Source organism: Podarcis muralis, chromosome 11 (genome assembly GCF_964188315.1).
Source record: "Podarcis muralis chromosome 11, rPodMur119.hap1.1, whole genome shotgun sequence".
Lineage (NCBI taxonomy): Eukaryota > Metazoa > Chordata > Lepidosauria > Squamata > Lacertidae > Podarcis > Podarcis muralis.
This window is the reverse complement of record NC_135665.1, coordinates 6260786-6282397: the sequence shown is the minus strand read 5'-3', so window position 1 is coordinate 6282397 and position 21612 is coordinate 6260786. Positions and strand designations below refer to the sequence as shown.

Genomic DNA, 21612 nt, shown 5'->3' with positions numbered 1-21612 from the left:
TTGATAAAACACAGAAATGATAGCATTGGAATACCTCTAGTAGGTCACCCAGCCTAGCCCTAGCCCCATGCTCAGTGAAGGATCTGCAGTGCAGGATGGAACTATTCCAGGCAGTGCCCTCTCTTTAAACAGCCCCAGCCAAGGAGAGAGCCCATGATCTAGACAGTCCCACGGTTGAGCAGCTGTTCCTGTTTGGAAGTTTCTCCTAATGTTAAGTCAAAGCCAGCTCGCTTACAATTTTATCTATCGCCTTTTGGAGTAGTAGATTGAACAAGCCTGCGCCATCAGCTTTGTAAGTGCAATGCTGCCTTTTGCATGATTCTAACACATTTTTTTCCTCCCTTTTTTCTAGTACTATGAAATGTCATATGGGTTAAATATTGAAATGCACAAACAGGTAAGAAATTGACATGATACATAATTGCAAAACTGCTAGAGTGCTGTGGTGCAAAATGTTTGTAGTTTTAAAAAAGCCATAGTGTATGTAGATGAACTCAAAGATGGGAGAAGGGGAATGGTGTAAGTATAATGCATAGCTTTTCTATAAACTACCAGTTGGCCAAATGAGGGTTGACATAAATACGAATGAGTTATGATTGCTACTCTGTTCTAAAAGAGTCTTCAAAAATATTTCAAGTTAAGTGCTTTCAAGGAAACCAATTTCTAGGAGAAAACTCCACGTTATAATCTTGGGTCTGCCTAACCAGTCTCTTATGTCCAAGCGCATATGTTGATGGTTGCTCAAATCCTAGCAATTTAAAAGCATGAAAACATTAGTGACTTGGAAAGCTCTTGGTTATGACTGAGTTTGCAAGTTCCCATAAAATTCACACTTATGGCCACTATAATGGTGAATAAAAAGAGTATTGAAGTGGAACAAGGCACTAAGAACCTCATAAGAGAAGAAAAGCTAAATGATTGCTCAGCCCAAAGGACCTTCAATTGAGTAGTTATTGTCTGCCAAAGAAAGCATTAATGGCAGGGTGTAAGTATTCTGTAGATATGCTGACATCCACTTTTTCATCAAGATGCTGGTACAATAAGTCTTTTAGAAATCGATGGCCTCTTAAAAAAATTATCATTAGATGAAGTTGCACAGTTGGACACATTTCAAAGTGCAACAATACGATTCTTTCTTGATGTATATGTGCTATTTCATCTAAAACTCTTGTTTCATTAAATTAAAGAGCATGGCTGACCGGCTAGGGCACAGCAAAGAAATTGATTAGTTCAGGCTTCACATCTTCAGTATATTCAAAGGCTTCCATTAAGCAAGTGTGTTTCAGTGCTGAATTCTGCTTTTGTAACTCTGAACTCTTTGATTTTTTTTTTGTCTGTAAAATCCATTGGATGTAAGAACATCGTATTTGGTAATGCGAAGTTATCACTGTGTCAAAGGTAGATGCTTTTTAGCTATAGAAAGTGCATTTGGTAATACATGTTTGCATTCAAAGTATTCATTCACATAAATACTCTGGCAGCTTTCAGTATGTGGATGTATTGCTGAATTTTAGGAAAAAGCAACAACACGCCTTTCCTGGACTCTCGCTCTTTATTTTGTTGCCTGTATTTCTTTTGAAACTACTCGTCTTGTGTTGATACAGATACTAAAGTTTCTCTTGGAAAAACAAAAATGTCTAAGCTGCTATTTGCTGACACCTTTTATTTAACAGAGGTCTAAATGCAGCCAGCTTGTTACAAATCATGGGCTTTGTGAGCTTAATTGGTAGTACTTTAACATTGTGACTGACATTAAATTATCTTCTGGTGGAGCAGAAGAAAATGTGTAATTTGGAGCTATGGATTGAAAACTGACTTCACTTTTTAAAGATTAAACCCCCTAAATTAAAGAGCCCTGGAGCTGAGGCCTCTGCTTTCGCCTTAATGTGTGTATTTACTATAATAGCTTTGTTTTCTTTTATTTTAGCATGCATCTTATAGGCAGGGTGGTATTACCTGTGGCAGAGACTATATTTTAGGCTACAGTATAAATTGCCAACAAATCACTTGCAAATTGGCAAGAAAATGTTTTAAGCCTTTTGTGGAAGTTTGCGTACTCTTTACATTGTATACAGTGGTAGATAAACCAATAAAGAAACCCATGTTTCAGTTTCACAGAAACTGTGCTAAGCAATCGCTTCTGAAAAATGAGAAGTTCTACTTCTCAAGTCTGTCCAAATCATCATCTTAAAAATTTGAAAAGTGGGGAGGAAACTCCCTGATCTTGAAACATGGACAGTATGTTCTTGGGCATTTGGTGGAGAGTAATCATAATTCTTATTAAAACTGGTGATGTGTAGCCCCTGGGGTGTAGCAAGGCTCAAATTGATGCTTTTTGCTGGCTGATCACCAGCATGGCCTAAGTGCTCATTATGTTGTAGAGAAGGCCTTCAGAGCTCTCATTACGTTTGACAGGAATTCTCTCTAGGGGGAAACTGGGCATTAGCTAGACTCCTGACAGGCTGAAATTATTCCTGCTTTATGGCTTATAACCAAATGCTTAGCAAGGCATCATCAGGGGACACAAAAGTTGTCACTTCTGACAACATAGTTTTTTATACATATATGCTGAAAAATGCAATGATGGGGAAAGTTTTTCACTAAGCTCTAATGTTAATGGGGCCTGTGTTTTTATATGGTCCAGATATATTTTTCTCCATGCCTTCCTGTGTTAACAAAGCCTGAATATAGTAAAACACTGCCGTTATCCAGACTGTCAATTCAAAGAGAAAAGTTATTTATTGCATACATTTGTAGTTGCTTTTCAGTGTTGTCAGTGTTCTCCCAGGATGGATTTCAATGTCGTCATTCTGCTTGAGGAATAGTTTTGTTCTAATGTATGCCTCTGTAAATGGAAGAAGAGGGGAAGCAATGTTCTGTGATTCTCCCTAAACCCCTTCCGTGCTGTACCAGAGCGTTCCTCAGCCACCTAGAACATGCTTTACGAGGAGCAGCAGCAGGAAGGAGGAATATGTGTAAATTCTCTCCCCTCCTCTTTAGCAGAGATTTCTGCAGGACCAGAAGCTGCAGACAGTAGCAGAAAAGATTCCACCTGTATAATTGATGGATTTTATAAACTCAGTCTTGACAATAAAACTTATCCAGCTTCTGCCATGTCCCCTCTTAGAAGGCATGGGGAGCTGATATGGGCAGCCACTATTACATCCTCACTGTGTGATTCTTTCATGGTCCTTCCATGCTGCCCGTTTCAAGGGGCACTGCTGGGGTTTCTGTATACACATGGTATATAGCTAGCTCCTGTTCCTACAAACGTCGTAAACTGCTTTAGATAGGTTAGAGAAGTAAACCCTCTACCTGTTACTCAGAAATGCCCCCCTCCTCTTGATTTCAGTGGGACTTGTTTCTCAGTCAGTGTGTATAGGAATGCAGTCTCAATCTATTTTTAAGAGGTCTTAAAAAGATACTTCATTCAGGCATATTTTGCCTAGTAAAGCTAAACTGACTTCACTTTTGCCTATAATGGTAAAGGGACCCCTGACTATTAGGTCCAGTCGTGGATGACTCTGGGGTTGCGCCGCTCATCTCGCTTTACTGGCCGAGGGAGCCGGCGTACAGCTTCCAGGTCATGTGGCCAGCATGACTAAGCCGCTTCTGGCAAACCAGAGCAGCGCCTATACAACCAACTTAATACCATGAAACATCTTCCATCCCCACATTGGCTTGGACCCTGAGCTCTTCTTCCATGAATTGGAATCTTTAGCTGGTGCAAAGATAGCAAAAAGGGTGTTTCCCCGGAAGATGGCATGTTTTGGCTAAGTGGGATATTAGGACTAACCACCTGGCTGACTTTGAGTGTTTTGCGGTTAACTTTTTCATAATGCAGCAACTAGGTTTTCCCCTAGCTTGCATTTGGAAATACTAAGCTTGTACTCCATCGAAACCTGATGTAGATCCTTCTAGGAAGCAAGCTGTAAAATGTACGAGTTTCATGCCAATAATTCATTTTTAAATGAGTTGCTCATTATAGCAGTCAGGGTTAGCAGTGGTTACTGTGGTGAAGCTGGTGCCAAGTCGCAGAGTTTTCTTGAATATTATCAGCCACACAGGAAGCATTCTCTGTGTGTCATTCTCGCCAATCATGTCTGTTGGCCTTCAGAGTAAACCAGAAGGTAAACCTTCTCGTGTGTTAAAACCCAAATTGTTTAGGTGTAAGATTAGCCTTTGTTCAGTGGCAGTCGGCCAAAGAAAGATTGATCACTGCTGAACCCACTGACAGACTATATAAACTACTACAGTGTTTGAGTTCCAGCCATCCTAAAACTGACAGGTGGGCCTTTGTCTGCTTTGGGTAGATTGCTATGATCTTTCTGACCTGCCTTCAGGCAAGCTTGTCACTCTGCCCTTCTATGTTTTCTCCCCCTTTTCTGTCTGGCTTGTTGCCTTCTCACTTCCAAATAATTGCAACTTCAAAAACCGTGCATACTGCTAACAGCACTATTCTTCTCCTTCGTTTAAGGAAGCACTCATAAAACTCTCTGTATTCAAGACTCTTCCTGCAAAAAATCTCTCCCTGATTGCTCATTAAATCATCAGTAGTGGATGTTGACAATAGAGGGTTAAACAGAGTGACAATTTAAGCAGTGGCGGAACTTGATTTCTCAAACTTCAGTGGCACTTTCTGCGATGCCAAAATCTGCTCCCCACTTCTCGCCTTCCATTGGATATCTTAGTTGCAGCACCCCAGAAAATCTGCACCCAGTGTGGCTGCACCGTTCACACTTCGCTGGATCTACCTTTCATTCAAGAGACTTCCTTGGTTCTCTACGCCTTTCTTAAGAGGCGTAGTAGTGTTCACCTAGTTCTCTCTGAGATAAGGGAAGAAGGCTCACCTTCCTAGTAAACTAGATATCAGTAAATATATCTAGTTTTCTACATGCAGGAAATTTGTTCTGTAGGGAAGAGGATCAATCATGAGGATCCAGGCTCAGGCTATAATTAGAACATATTTAAAGATAATTTCTCCTTCCTTTGGCTGCTGCATTTTAATTGCTGTCATAAAATGTTTTCTGAATTTCTGCTGAATGCATTGATTCTCTATCTTTGTGGAATTAAGCTGAACATATTTTTTTAACACTGGTGTGCTGAAGAGCGCATCCCAGTTTGGCTCAGGGATTTAGACAGGCATTTGGCCACAGAGCCAAGGTTTCTGGGGGGAAATGCACATTGGGGAACTCCAATGAAAGGTGGTGCAGAGGAATATTGAAAAAAGAGCAAGGGTTAAAATCCTGCCCTTCAGCTGTTATTTCTCTGCAAACTAAAATTCCCAGCACCACCACTCTTCAGCTGCTCAGTCCTTAACAGGACTTTTCACACACCAGAAGATCTTGAAAAGTGAATATCTTCTATTAAGCAACCCACTGCATAAATTCTGAGGGGGGCGGGCAGCCACAGGAGAGGACAGCACCACATTCCCCTTCCAAATGTTTGAGTTGGCTCTGGGAGCCACCTTCTTTTGAAATGTGTGACAGTTGGATGTGCTTTTTGTAACCTCAGCAATAGGTTTGGCTGGCAGTGTGTAAAGAGTTCTTACCTGCAGTCTGACTGTGGTTAATTGGGGCAATCTAAACAATTAAGACTGATTGGAAACGATGAAAAGTAGGACATGGCTGATCTGCCATGGGCCATGCTTCTGGAGCAGTGACACAAACCTCTGGCTAAGTGGCAGCTCTTATGTCGTAAGGCTTTAAAAAATGATTGGACAGAAAATCAAGCCACACTGGATTGTTTTTTGTTCCTTTTGATATCTTGGGTAAACAGTCGGTCAAAGCAGCTTATGGAATAAGGTGACCAGTCAGTGTATTGACAAGAACAGACACAATAGAAAACTGCATTAGGAGGCAAGCCATTGGGATTTGCAGTAAATATATTACTGAACACAAGTGAATTGCCAATACTGCTTGTTTAGCAGTTTGCAAGGGCAATGGCAGTATGGATTTTTGAATTAGAAGGGAAGGACTGTTCTTTCTCTGTGCTGGAACATCTAGTGGATGGCTGAGAAGAAAATTGATTTAGGGAACAAAATGCTGCAACCTCTGTTTTGTGCCATGTGAAAGGGTTCTATGGATTAGTGAGTGGAAACACAAAGGTAGCTTTCAGTTTAGTAGAAAGAGAGCAAAGCACAAGGGGTCTTTGTTTGCTGCCTGGTCAAGATGGCATTCAGTTAAGCCTAGGAGATGTGGGGGTAAGACATATACCCCTCCCAGCTATTACAAGGACTTCTTTAGCTTATTTGGCTTTCTTTGAAATTGCCTGAAATAAGCTGGTTGTGTGAATGAGCTTCAGTGAGCACTGTCACCAATCTGTTTGTGGTGACAAGTTCAGTTTCACATTGACAAGAGCAAAATTCCACACACTTCTTTTTTTTATAAAAAAAGAAAATAATAACCCGCAGTGGTTCTGTGAATAGGCTCCCAGAGTTATCCATGTATTGACATTGCTTCTCTTAGCCACCATGCACCTATAACTTGCAGCCCAGTCAAATACATGTTTACTCAAAAGTAAACCTCACTGATTTTAGCACCGTTTTCACGTGAGCAGCTATATGCATATGGTAGCAGACTTAGGGTAACTTCATAGATGTTTGCTCTTTCAACAAGAAGTGATCTTTGCAGATCAGACATAAGGCAGTGCCTTCATAATACTTTATATTACCCCAGTTACAGAATTGTTAAGTGCAAGCACTTCACACATTCAGTACAGTGTCATAATTGACCGAGTCACTATGTATTGACACTTAGATTACCATTTTAAGCAAACTATCTTATCAATGGAAGAATGTATTTTTGAGCTATAGCTGATAAACTATTATTTCTTGTGCCACCTGACTAACATTATGCCATAAGGTTTTAATGGGCACCAGTTCTCTTCCGTCAGATGAATCAAATATGACTGGGGATGTGAACAGGGTCAGAAGGGAATGAAACCTTCAATTAAATTCTTTACATAATATTGTAGCATAGTGGATAGGCTGAAGGGCAGAGCACAGTTTAATGGCCCACCAACACCTTTAACAAATGTTACAAACATTGCTGAGCCATGGTTTTGGGGTGCTTTAGGGCAAGTGACCTATCCCCTTTATTACTGTGTTTTGGCAGAGTGTGGGGTGTGTGATGCTGTGCTAGCGTAAGAGCATGTGACCCTTTAAAAAGGGGCTGACCGATTATCACTTCTCTGTAGGAGCTGCAAATTGTTATTTGACAACTAGGGTGAGAATTTAGTTCCTCTGCCTTCAACACTAGCCCCAGTGTGAATGGGTGACCATGTTAGACTTTCATTGATGTTGGTGGAGTCCCAGATTAAATTTGGTTTCAATCTCGAAGCATCCGGGCTGCTAATGTTGTGCTGTGGTCTTTTGTATATGTACCTAGGGAATTCTTGGGATCAGTAACTGTTGAGAGTGTTTTGTGGGGGCTGGTGTAGGTTGATGGCAGTAATAGATGTGGAATTCATGTGGGTATTGAGTGAGTGGAAACCAGCTTTATGGATGTTGCTTTTTATGTGCTGTATTTAATTTTGTTTTTCTTTGTAAACTGCTTTGCAGTCTTATATGAAAAGTAGTATATTAATGAATGAAATGGGGGGATAGTACTATTGTACATCAGTACCAGTCATGAATATATAGTAAATTACACTTAGAAGCTTACTTGGGAGAAAGGGAGAAGGGGTACCATGTGTGAAGATAAGTGAACTTAGATTTGATTCATATGCCTGCACAGATATTGTGTAAGTCATGTGACAATTTCAGAAATGTGTATAGAAGGAGAGAAAAAAACACACAAATGTTGGGGATCCCCGGTTGGCCTGTTGAGGTGACAAAAGAGGCATGTGCATGTCTGCATATGACACGTGTGACTTTACCCATTGTTTCCTGTATGGAAGTGAAACTTATTTTTGGAAACTTATCTGGTGTAATTTAGCCCTCACAAAGAGTAGAACGCTCATGGCTTGAAAATAAATGAAAAGGTGAACAATTAACAGTACCACCCACAAGCCAGTTAGGAAAATTAAATCCACTGATTCAAATTGCTCTGGTTTTAACTGGATCAGAATAATGAACAAGGACAAGAGGAGCATAATACAATGGGTATCCCTTTTTGAGTTTGGCATCCACTCACATTAATGCTATCCAGGGAAACACAAAGGCACATGCTAGTCAAAACGGTGGTGATCTGAATTTCTATGCTGGGTGGGGGCTGATAATGCTATTTTGCCATCCTGTTATGTGAATGCAGTCATTACATTGGATGTAAGGAGGCTGGGGAAGTTTGAAGTGATGTGTTGCTGTTGCAAATGTATCTAGACAGCACCTGATCAAAGCTCATTTGAAATGGATATGTATTCCTGTTTATCAGTTGAGTTTAATCTGTTTGGAGTAAGTTTTCCCACCCCTTTCTGTTGATGATAATATTAATGGTGACAGCACTGATAACTTGAAATGTAGTTGAAGGCCACCTTCTATGGCTTTTGTGTGTGTAATGGTTAATATGGCTGTAAATAGGAGATGAATGTGGCTACTTTTCTAAGTCTATTACTCAGGAGGCCTGTAAACTTGATTGGCTGTTACAATTCTAGCAGAATCATTCGATTTGAGAGCAATAGAGAGATAAGATATCCAATTACCCAAATGATTTGCAGGGCTAGCCAATGTTGTCATGGCGACGTGAGTTGGAACAAATTAAATTTTAAGCAATAAAAATAATCTTAAAGCACGTCTGGGAACAAGAACATTTGGCAGTGGCACTTACCTGAATTGAATCTTAGTTTGACATGCTGTTGTTTGACATTGATATACTGTGGGGGCTTAAACTTCTTGAAATGGCACATTGCCTCTTAATGTGTTGCTGTCACTGCCAAAATAAGAGACTAGCATATTTTAGCAGGATTTTTCCCCTTAAAGGAGGCTAATAATGCATGTGTATTGGAGGGAGGGGGAATTAAGTAATGGTTGCATATGGCAGGATATTTAGGGAACTAGCAAGTTCAAATGTCTGAATACTTAATTTCTAACTATGAAGCAACTTTGCCTACAGGTCCTGAAAAGTAAATGGGCTATAGATACTACCAGCATGTTCAGCATTTCACTGTGACTATAACTCTTTGGCTGTGCACATGTGGACGGCTGTTGTTTGACTTGAAGATACTTCTGAACATAGAGAAACCTATAAAACAAACTGGCTTGGCTCAAGTGAGCCCAGTGCATGAGAGTAAGGCATGCCCCTTTGCATTGGGAGGCTGCTACTGCTTCCTGTCTTGCCTTAAAGCCTCTCCCTTGCCTTCTGGAGCCAGTCTTAGTGGGAACCTGCATATACAGGAATTGGCTATTTATTCCTCTCCCAACCCAGCAACTGGAAACACTCCTCACTTGGTATCTTTTGCTCCAAATCATTGTGTCTCAACATTTTTTTTTAAGTTAAGAAAAGAGACTTTGAAAAATGGGAGTATTTCAGATAATAAAGGAACAGCAATCGAAGTGTGTTCCAATTGCACAAAAGGCTCCCGTTTCCTTATTAATGTTCTATCAGGCTGATTCCTGGCTTGCAATGCTTTTTTTTAAAAGAAAAAAAAAATCTAAGAACACCCTATAAAGAGCTTTTATCCTCATGTCTGTTAGACAGATGGAGACTAAAATTGGTCTGAGGTCAAGCCATTTGCTGCATACTCGCAGCCTTCGATTTTCCTCACCACAGATCATCTCAAATGATTCAGTAATGACCAAAAGTGCAGCCTTGACCTTTATTCCCTGGTGGATTACTGTTACACAGTGTAAATGGCAAGAAGAACATTTTGTTCATTCAGATGGAGTTTTCATGTCTATTTTGCCGGGTCTTCTATAGCACAAGCAGAGCATTAAGTCCAGTTGGTTGCTGGTTCTGTGGCAAGCCTGAATGTATCATTTCAATTAGGTGATAATAGTGTCCTTTTTAATGATGATTTCTTTTTCCAATACCCTAGAGGGTCATACTGTATTTTTAAAATGATTGCTTTTATATGTACTTCTAGTGAAGAATTAACTCTTATGTTGGTGAACATTGGGGTTCAAATTGTCATTATTAGGTGTTGCTAACATGTTTCTGAATGTGCTCTATTGCCTTTTTCCCCTCATAGTTTTTCTTCTAAGTGTTTTCTAAGATGTAATTCCAGCTATACATTACTTGCATGCAAGGCACAATCAAGTACAGCCCAGAATGAAGTGGCACTTTTAGCCCTGCCCTTATGTCAGATCTTTAACAACTGTGCATTACATGGTTGCAACCAAGTGATAGTCACGCAGAGCCTCTGAATGCCAGTGGGAGCTAGCACATTGCGTTCTCTATATAGGCCACCCCATACTATGCATGGTTGATTGTTGGGTGTGTGTTTTTATTTTTAAAAAACCACCTGGTGTCAGAGGTGTGATTTAAACATAGGACTGCTCCAGTCTGTACCCTTGTTGTGTCTTCACATGAGTAAGATATACATAGAGCTTCTCTTTTCAGCAGATGCACTATTTAGCGACTGGATTTGTTTGGAGATTGTAAAGATTCTTCTAGGAGTTAAAAGACTGCTTCCTGGATAAGCAGATGAGGTTTAGCCTTGTGGCAAGCGCTAGATTCTGGGGTATTTTGTTTTGGTTTGTTCAAGGATGGTCAGAAGTCTTGCCGCATGTTGTGGTGAGTCAGATAAAATGTTCATTGGAGCAGGAGAAACTAGTTGATATCCCCATGAGTAAGACCTAATAAATGGCTGCAGCTGATTAATCTTATACAATTAAGTAAGGCACAATAGTTGTGGAGCAGAAGTAAAATAATGATAATAATAGGACTTGGTTGTTGGTTTGCATCTGTCTTTCTTGGGAGACAATGGAGGAGCGTGCCTTTGGGGGTGAAGTCAAGTTGTTAGAAGGTTGCAGCACCTGTTGTAGACACCAATATGGGAGAGACATGTTTTGTTGCAGCTGGGGAAGATGGTGTCCGGTTGTGCTGGTCTACCATGGCCATTCTTCTCTCTGCATTCCTCCTCTGGCCACTGCTATGGCTGCATGACCTGACTGTCTCCAGGCATTGCGGTCGTCTGCCAGGGATTCCCACACGGCAGTGTTGATGTTGCCAACCTTCACATCATGTTTGCAGACATCTTTGTAATACAGAGTTGGCCTGCCAATGGGCCTGGTACTTGAAGCCAGCTCCCTGTAGAGCATGTCCTTGGAGATTCTGCCATCTTCCATTCTGTGTACATGACCAAGCCAGCAGAGATGTTGGCTTGGCAATTAGACTAGATGTTATTAAACTCTCTCTCTCTCTTTGCATTTGGTGCTTTTGCTGATGTGCCAGAATGTGGAAGGAAAAGGTTATGAAGTTTTGAGGCAGCTTTGAACTTGAAAGACGCAGAGGTAACAGGAAGTGTGACTTGCACGTTTCTTCAGTGGTTGCTTCCCCTCAGATGATATGCAAAACTTACTCCCACATACTTCCAGTACATTGCTTAGTTGTGTGCCACCCCCACAATGCTGCCTGCTTCAGTTCCTCCCCTCCCTACTTTCGTGTGTAAATGTAAATTGGTCCCAAATGAGCAATTTGATATGTAATCACCACGGGGGCCAGCACTGCTTCTAATCCAAGGCAAATTCCAGTTTGGGTTTTGCAGCTAAAAGATTGCGCAACAGATCCCACAGCTAGATTGACCTCTTGGAAATTGCTTCCTAAGTTCCCAAGTTTAGGTTTGTTTTCAAATGATTTCAGCATACAGAGGTGCCGAGTTGTGCCCCAGATTTATTTATTGGGGGGGGGGTAATTATGTCACCTGTGTGTGTGTGTGATGCTGATGCCTGGGCCTTCCAAGGCTACAATTCTATGATTCTGTGACTTGCACACCCTTGCCAGTAGGTGTGAAAAACAACCCAAAGGGATATGTGGGGAAATATTTGCAAAATGTGCCATGCACACTGTTGTTTATAAATAGCTAACAGCCATGCTGAAGTTCTCTCCAAGGTAGTTGAGCAATTACAAGCAAAGTGTTGTGTTCAAGGAGGAGAAAGTGCAAGAAGGAAATGTTTTTTAGCCTCATGAGAAGTGGCTGTCAGATGTTGCATTGTACTTATGCAACAAAGATTTTATTAAGATGTTTTAGAAATTTCATACTTTTATAAGACATATGCATGCATGCTCCATAATATACACATTTTGCCTCTTCACTAGCTGGGGATGAGAGTTTGATGATTTTAAGGTGGGTGGAAGGTAGATCAGGATCTACAGTCATACCTGGGAAGTGGAACAGAATCCATTCCGGAAGTCTGTTCAACTTCCAAAATGTTCGGAAACCAAGGTGCGGCTTTCAATTGGTTTCCAGAAATAGCAGAAACCGCGCCGGACGTTTGGCTTTTCCAAAAATGTTTGAAAACTGGAACACTCACTTCTGGTTTTAGATCATTTGGAAGCTGGAACGTTCGCCTCTCAAGGCGTTCAGGAGCTGAGGTACAACTGTACTGATAGATCTCTGAGCTGTTTCCAGGAAATCTTAAATTTTTTGCTCCTAATTGTTTAATAAAGACACACAAAAAAAAAATGATTCCCCAACCCACATGCTTGCTGAATCTAGTTAAAAACAAGCTAGATCCCACAAACTTGAAATCTGCACACCACTCATTTAAGTTTGAACGTCAAGATAGCTTTTATCAACTTGAGAAGAGAGGAAAAGATAAATTCATGAGTGAAGTTGGGTGAATGGGACTAGATTTTGTCACCCACATGCCTGTTCCGGCCGAGAGAATAAGTTTTATTGTGTCCCTACCCCCTCTTGTCTTCTAAAAACATATTTCGCTGCTTACATCAGGATAACCACCTGGAGGTAAAAGAGCTTTTAATGGTGAGCTGCTTAATCACCATAATTGAGTTGCATTTTATGGCAGTGAGAAAATCCAGTTCTCTCTGCATCCCTCCATTTCCTGTCCAGGCAGAATGTCTCCCACGTTTCAGGAAGTGCGGCCTGTTTCCTTTGGACTTCTTTTTATCACTTTAGGGCTTGGCTGTCTAGGCAAAGAAAGTCCTCCTTCGTTGAGAGTTTACAATGATAAAATTATGGAGATTGGCGCGTATGTTGATGAGAAGCTGTTTGCGATAGGAAAACATCCTGATTTTGGCGTTAAAACCCCCCCGAATGGAGGGTGAGACTTCTCAGCTGTTTGTCTTGGATTGGTTGTTTGTTGCTGCTAATGTACTACAGGGATCATTGGTTACGAAGAACATCTGTGATTCATTTTTCAAGATTTAAGAATCTGTTGTCGAACGGGAATCAAATTTTGCCAATCTTCTTCACACGCAAGATCGTGCTTGGTCTGTGCATGTAGCAGAATGAAGCACCGCTGTTGAATGTGTCTTGAGCTCTCTGCTAGCACAGCAGGCAGAGGGTTGGTTTGGTGTTCAAATATGGCCCTCCAAACTTTTATGCTGGGTCCTTGGGACTCTCCTGCAAGCCATGACCTGGCTGGAGTATATCCTTGAACTGTGATAATGCTTCTTCCTTTGCCTGGTAGGAGTCTGGGGGTATGTTCATAGAAACCTCTTGCATTTTTTGCATGACCGGAGTGTAATGGGCTGTACAGAACTAAATGTCATATCCAATGCTCTGCCAACTTTTGCATTTGGTCCCACTTCCCACTGCTGTGGGCTGAAAGGGGTTCCTCACCTAGGTTTAGAAGGTCATTCTCTTTAACATGGGCTATTTTTGTGTGTGCTGGGTTGTGGGTTAAACCACAGAAGGTCAGCAGTTCGAATCTGTGCAACGGGGTGAGCTCCCGTTGCTCGGTCCCTGCTCCTGCCAACCTAGCAGTTTGAAAGCACGTCAAAGTGCAAGTAGATAAATAGGTACCGCTCCGGCAGGAAGGTAAACGGCGTTTCCGTGCGCTGCTCTGGCTCGCCAGAAGCGGCTTAGTCATGCTGGCCCCGTGACCCGGAAGCTGTACGCCGGCTCCCTCGGCCAAGAAAGCGAGATGAGCGCCACAACCCCAGAGTCGGCCACGGCTGGACCTAATGGTCAGGGGTCCCTTTACCTTTACCTTTATTTTGTGTGTGTGTGGGGAAAATATTTTAAACTGGGGTTCATTAAAAAGAAGGCTCCTTGGCCTGTTTGGGCAGTGCTACCTCAGGACTCTTTTGGGACGCAGGTGGCGCTGTGGGAAAATCTCAGTGCCTAGGACTTGCCGATCGCATGGTCAGCGGTTCGAATCCCCGTGGCGGGGTGCGCTCCCGTCGTTCGGTCCCAGCGCCTGCCAACCTAGCAGTTCGAAAGCACCCCTGGGTGCAAGTAGATAAATAGGGACCGCTTACCAGCGGGAAGGTAAACGGTGTTCCGTGTGCAGCTCTGGCTCGCCAGATGCAGCTTGTCATGCTGGCCACGTGACCCGGAAGTGTCTGCGGACAGCGCTGGCTCCCGGCCTATAGAGTGAGATGAGTGCACAACCCTAGAGTCTGGCAAGACTGGCCCGTACGGGCAGGGGTACCTTTACCTTTTACCTCAGGACTCTGCTACCTCATTCTGCTGATGGCAAGCTTCATTGTTAAACAAAATAATGGATTTGTGTGTGTATGCTACCCAACAGCAGTTGTAGGAAGCCAGCCAAGAGAGCGCATGCACCCTCCCCTCTCTTCTGAGCTCTTAACTCCTCCCCTCTGTCAGGCAAGGAGCAAGGGTGGTCCAGTGCCAGCACTGGGCTTTGAGGGTAAAACAAAATAAAATATGAATAGCACCAGGTGCCAAGTGACACCTCCCTCTCTAGCACTCTTGGACAAGTGTCTTCTTGCATTCATGGTAGTTTCACACTTAAGACGGCAACACACACAAAAAGCCCAGGCAAAGGTTTGCTTCTCAGAGGGCATAAATATAATTCCCAAGTACTGCAAATACTCTGAGAAAGTGTTACAAGTTTCTCTATGGGATCTTACATTGTGCAGACATACTATAGATTATTAACCTAAGTTTCCAGTTTGAACTTGGAAACACGTTAACTTTACACATAGTTTAAATATCCACTAACGAAAAACCAGTGACCTATAGAAACTTAGAAATTTAGGGAAGGGTATCACGCATTTTATCACACATTAGTAATCTGGTTAAATGTATTTGTTTCCTGCTGCAGAGTGTGTAGGAAAAATTGGGTGCAAATTCAATAATGGCCATTTTTGAGCTTATTTAAAAGCTGTGTGGGTAGGTGGCGGGCAGAGGCACTCAAGAACTAACATTTGACATAAGACAAGTACTGGTACTCGCAGCTAGCTACATTTTAGGTCAAAACACTTTTCATTTAATAAGAACTTGCAGACACAGACTCACAAGTGACAAAAACGACTGCAGTCTTAACTGCACATTGCACAATGCAGCCGAATTCCTTCATGTTGATTTTCCTGACGCTTCAAAAAGGAGGGCAGCACTTGAGTCTGGGGGCCTGGCAAACCTGTCATTTGCAAATAAATCAAAAGGCCATCATTGCTGATAGCAAGGTCTAATGACTGCAGTTTCTGTGTACTCTTTGATAGGCCCCACACTCAAGCCTGCTATTAAAAATGAATGCATTCAAGAGGCCTTGCATTAAGAACATAAACAATTAAGGGCACTTGAGCCGCTCCACAGAAAGCTGCTGCCATACAAATGCGAGCGAGGGCTTTCATGTGCGGCACCGACCTCTGCAATCTGCTTTGCTAGGGAGCCAGAGAGAACGTGGGCAATTAGTGTTGATGTATCTGCAAGGCCTTCCTTCTTTAATCCCTCATTGTTTTAACTGTCCTCTATATTTGCAGATCAGAAATCAAACGATAAGCTGTGTCAAACTGGTGACAGCTCAGAAGTCATGAATACTACATGAACTTTAGAGTCTGTGACAGGCCTTCCAGAGATTTAATACCATATATATTTTATAGCCCATCTCTGAAATATGGCTTATATTTTGATTGGCTGACTGGTTTTGGTTTGCTCCATCCTTTTTATTGTTCTTTTTTGGAACATGGTTTTTGTTTTTGTTTTAATTAATGCGAGCTTGTGGGTTGTGTGTTGAAGTAGTTTGGCTTTCTGGTGAAGTTAACTGAACAAGCACCCTTCAGATGGTAAGCAGAGGATAGGATGCTTAAAAGTTTCCTTTTAAGTACAGTGGTACCTCTGGTTACAGACTCGATCCATTCGGGGGTGCTGTTCGCGCCCTGAAAAGTTCTGTAACTAGAGTGCCACTCCTGCGCATGTGCAGAGTGTGATAGAGTGCTTCTGCGCACGCAGCAAGACCTGGAAGTATACACCTCCGGGGTTTGCCGCGTTCACAAACCGAAAAGATGCAACATGAACCTAACACAACATGAGGTATGACTGTATGCTGATTGAACACTGCCGATGAAGACAGTAGCATAGGAATGAGAAGAGTATTCAGTTGTTTCCACTAAACAGGAACACAGTACAAGAATATACTCCTACTTGAATCTAGGTAGGACTGTGGCTTCCAGTTGGTGGCAGGAGCACGTCTGAGCACACAATCTCCTTCTTCTGGTGGCTTTGTGGAAGTGAAGGTGGTCATACCCAGCTTATTTCTCACCTCATAGAGGCCTTCAGGAATCTGAGGAACATCAATGCCACTGGTTCCTCAGAATAGCCTCAAGCAAATGAGGAAAGTTGAAGTATGATACGGTAGGCCTCACATCATATGCTATAAAGCAGGATGGCCAGTCCATAGCCTCCAATTCTTCTAACCGAAATTTAGGGCACACCTTCCCCCCGGCGTGCTGCTGGCCATCTGCTCAAGCCAACCTTCGACTCCCCATGTGACCTTACCACCACCACCAGAGCAGCGCATTGAAACACTGTTTACCTTCCCACCGGAGTGGTACCTATTTATCTACTTGCACTTTTTGGCGTGCTTTCCAACTGCTATGTTGACAGGAGCTGGGACCGAGCAACAGGATCTCACCCCATCACGGGGATTCGAACCACCAACCTTCTGATCGGCAAGCCCAAGAGGCTCAGTGGTTTAGACCACAGCACCAACCGCATCTCTTAGCAGCATCTTCTAGGAGGGATTAAAAGCTGGCAGAACACAACCACATTATCTGGGTCATCCCTCATTACTCGAAAGTCATAATTGTGAAGACAGGATTGTTAGCAGCCTTGAATGGTATATTAAATAAGGAAGGGTCTAATTTTTCAAAATAAATAAAATGAAGTGCAGAAATTATGCAAAGGGGGCCACAGAGAGGCATTTGTGTGTGTGTAAAATCTCTTCCCTCCAATAAAGTTTAGGATGGTAACATAAGAATGTACATCAGAGTTCTATGCTTAACTTGGAATAAACAGTAATATTCTTTATTAGCCCTGTTGGTACCTTTGTGCACGTCCAAATGTTGTGGGGAAAATATTACTGTTCCTTGGTGTGTTCACTCAAGGTTTTCCATCTCTTAAGTTTAAATTGTGGTAAGCTCTGATTCATACGGATGGCATCTATGTTAAATATTTAGAAGTGATTCAGACATAGAGGTGTGAAGGCCCAGGAGAAATGTGCAGTTATCCAACCTAGATAATTTTTAATCCAGGTGAATATTGTGTATCTTTGAATTCCAGGGGAGCTAGGTTTCTGTTTCTCCAAACAGACCCTCTGCATTGTTGTCATCCACTCTTCCCCATTCTCAAGGAATCGTCCGTATCCTGTGCCACCCTGCTTTATCTTAACCAGAGTTGAGGTGTTGAAACTGAACTAGCAATTGCCCTGAATTGAGAATTTGAGTACAACCTAGCCTCAAACTAAGCCAAAAACAATTCCCATACACTTCAGCCATAATTTCATAGGAGCACAGGAATCTGCCTTTGTACTAAATCATACTTTTGCTCCATCTAGGTCAGAAATCAGCCCTGTCTGGCTGTGGTTTTCCAGGATGTAGGGGGCAAGGGACGTTCTCAGCACTCTCTGGACATGCTGGGGATTGTACTCGGAACTTTCTGTGTACAAAGCAGATGCTCTTTATCAGGGTGACCAACTCCCAAGAGACTGTGATCTACTCAAAGAGTTAAAAACTGGCAGTAATCTATCCCCTTTTTTGGGGGTTCGGGTCAAAGCTCTTGAGTTTTTTCAGGGAGGAGGTAAAATGTTGAGCTTTTTTTTCAGAGAGCTACAGTTGTTCAGCTTCTTTGGGGGGAGCCAATGATCTACCAGTGATCCACTGCAGACGTCCAGTGATCTACTGGTAGATCACGATCTATCTGTTGGACATGCCTACTCTATATAACTGAGTTATAGAACTGACCATTCCACTTAGACTGGCTTCTTTCCATGATGGTACTTGACTTCAGATAAGGAAACCCCTCCTATGGATAAGAGTTTATTGGAAAATAGTGCTTAGTTAATAAAGATACTTGCTACTAAAATATTGTTCTTTCCTTAAGTTATCTAGACTTTGATCAGATGGTTGCCTCAACCACCACCCTAGTATTTTGATGATGCTATTGTGGCAACTGTTTTCATATCCTATTCTGTGTGGCCAATAACATGGAAGAACAATGGATTTGTCAGTCTAAAGGGATTTAGCTCATGCTGGATTTTAACCAATGCTTTACTTGCTAATGAGCTACTTATGAAGAAGAGATTTGTGCTCTAATATATGTAGATATGAGGTACTGGAAGCATTAACAGATGTCCTTCAACAGACTGAAACCTGCTCTGCTTAATAACATACACTCTAGACTCCACCTAATGCTGGCCTACTTTAAATGTTCCTAATATTTGTACTCAATATGATTTTTGTAAATGAACTAATATATAATGGCATGTTTTAATCTAAATATTTACTTTTCTCTATAGACAGAAATTGCCAAGAGATTGAATACAATCTGTGCACAAGTCATCCCATTTTTGTCTCAAGAAGTAAGTAAAACTGTTCAGCTGTTAAAAAGTGAAATTATGTTGCATCTTTGTTTTTAAATTAGCTAGTTTTTAAGATGTTAATTTTATCAAAATTCACAAGAGTGAGGAACATCTGTTGTAGCTGAAGAACGCAAGCCTCCTGTTAATTTGGAATAGCAGATGAGAGAAGAGGCGCACCAACTATATAACTGGTGAAATAGCTCAGTCACAAAATTATTCTTTCTAAGGCAGCTAACCATTTGTTAATTTCTGTGTAAATAAAAATGTCGGTGTTTAATGATAGCACGCTATACAATTTGAGTGGCATTTGTGAAATACAGTTCCTAGAAAAGTCTAATTATAATTATTATAGAAAGAGAATTCTGATACTATATTCATGCATAATTAGAATGGAGACACAAAAGAGGTATGACCATGTTTCTGGAAAGTTTGTTGAATTATTGAATTGGAAAACCCCTTTTTACTTTGCATGTAGGATTGTGCCATCTGCCATAGTGGAGACCATAGAGGCTGGAATTGTTCAATCCTATTCTCTTTACATACTTGATTGGTGGGGAGGAATGTAATGGTTATGCTGGGGCACTGGACACTAGTCTAGTGCTGCAGGCTATGTTGTTGAGCAAGCAGTTGCTGCTGCTGTTTCTGAATACAGCTTGTAGATTGCAACCATATTGTCACCAAATATTTCTGAAACCACACAATTATAATGTGTATATGATTAAAGATGTAGCATCCTGGAAGAGTTTATCAAAGTTGGTCGTAAGGTTCTTCCTCTCCTTGGCTGAGTTTGCATGTCACAATAAGCCTGGGTTGCTAGCTTATTGTGGTGTATTTGGGAATGAACATTATGCTGCTTGCTTACTCCCACTTTACTCCTTCTCTGGCATGAATGGGAGAAACTAACCAGGAAGTTGCAATTAAGTGTGCCTCTCAGACATCTGGATGTAGGATGCTGGCTTGTTGTGCCCTGACAAGCCAGGATTGCTTGCCAACCTTAAACATGGTTTTTGTTGCCTTATGGGGCCAAGCTTAACTGCAGTTTCCTGGCTTGTGAAGCAAGAGTGTAAATTAAGGCACCACTTGTTCCTGAAAAACCAGGAACCTAGGCTGATTGTGACATGTGAATTTGGCTTCTTGACCATTTATTTATTTATGGTGGACAGAGGGTATATGAAAACTGTCAGTCTCACTTATTGAAGAGTTGTAATAAGAAACCCCCTGATTTTAAGAAAAATCAAAAGACATGTGCTTGCCTTTTCAAGTCTCATCCTTTCCTCTTTCTGCACAGACTGCCCATATATACTAGCTTGCAGGGTGGCTTGGAAATACTCTGCCCCTTGATAAAATGCCACTTTGTTCCAGCTTAGTTCAGTTAGGTTGGTTCTAACAATGGGAATGATATGTTTGTCTTTCCAGCATCAGCAACAAGTTGCTCAAGCAGTAGAACGTGCCAAACAAGTGACCATGGCTGAGCTGAATGCCATCATCGGGGTACGTGGCCTGCCAGGTCTACCTCCTACAGTGTGTATAACCAGCTTTCCTTTCTTATTGCATTGGTAGTTTTTGATGTGTTAAATGTTTGATTTGTAATAGTTTTGATACTCAATGCTAGTTCTGCAGCATTATTTGTCTTGGCACCTGCATCTCTTCAAAATCTGGTAGAATTACTGAAAGCATAATATTGCCTGCTTGGGTCTATGTATTTCACCCCATATTTCTAGATTTCTGCTATTGCTCTGTCTAGTTTGGAGTATGGGAATTAATAGGCTGCAAAAGCTTTCTCTTCTGAGTCTGCATCCAATATACTGAGGTTTATTCATAGTGTATGTGTCTGAGTTTCAGTTGCAAGTAACTTAACTGAGCAGTCAGAGTGGGGAGTGACATGGTCCACCATTTTCAACACACTGCAGACTTGTACTGGTTGAGGCAGGAGATGAAGAGTGGGTGACCCTTTCCCATTTTTTTAAGCCCAGAAGACAAACTTTTGTAAAATTTCCTCTATTGAAATCAACTGAAGGGGGAATTAACTAAACCAGGCATGTCCAACCGAGTAGGGTGTGATCTACAATCCAGTATCAAAAACTGGAAGTGATCTACCACCTTCCAAAGTCATGTTCGTTAGTTAAATCTATCTATCATCTATCTATCTTTATTTCACAGAAACAGTAGTTATGTTTGGATATCATCACAACAGATCCCAATAGTTTTGTTAGATGGACAAGGAGCTAAACAAGTGAGAAAAGTCAAACTATATTTTTATATTAGTTTAAACAGATCTGAGGAGCCAGTCAGAGTGCGCTGGGCTTCTCCATCTTTCCCCTACTGTTGCGTTAAATCACAGCTGACTTCCTGTCAGCATCACCACGCACTTCCTCCACCTTGTCTTTCCCCTGCTGTTGTGCTAAACCCTTTCCCTCACTTAAACTCATCGAGCGCTAAGGGGACTTTTCCATATGTGTTTTGTCCTTTGCCTTCCTCGCTGGTGAGCAAGCAGGTGAGCAGGTGTGGAGCTTTTTGTTTCCTGCCTCCACCATGTCCCCCTCACCCTACTGCCAGAGCTCTAATGCCCAAGAGCGCAGCACAGAGCGAGCGGCGGGGAAGGCTCAGGCTTGCACGAGACTGGCGGCAGCAGCGGCTGCTGCTGTGTCCAAGACTGCAGGGAAAGGCTTTTCTTTCTCAGCCTGCGATCGACCAATATCTGTCCCAGGATCTCCAAGTCAATCGACGTC

At 41.9% G+C, this 21612-nt stretch overlaps 1 protein-coding gene across 2 annotated transcripts in view; it reads left to right on the top strand.

Annotated features, from left to right (window-relative positions):
- The window catches only part of LOC114606788 (transducin-like enhancer protein 1), a 74870-nt gene that overhangs the window by 4239 nt on the left and 49019 nt on the right, over positions 1–21612 (top strand). Inside the window, exons 4-6 of one of the 2 annotated variants that reach the window (XM_028749348.2) lie at positions 353–397; positions 18821–18883; positions 20300–20374. In XM_028749348.2, the coding sequence (XP_028605181.2) occupies positions 353–397; positions 18821–18883; positions 20300–20374 (183 nt within the window). Of the gene's footprint in view, positions 1–352; positions 398–18820; positions 18884–20299; positions 20405–21612 lie in introns of both variants that reach the window. The other variant, XM_028749347.2, reaches the window with a different exon arrangement.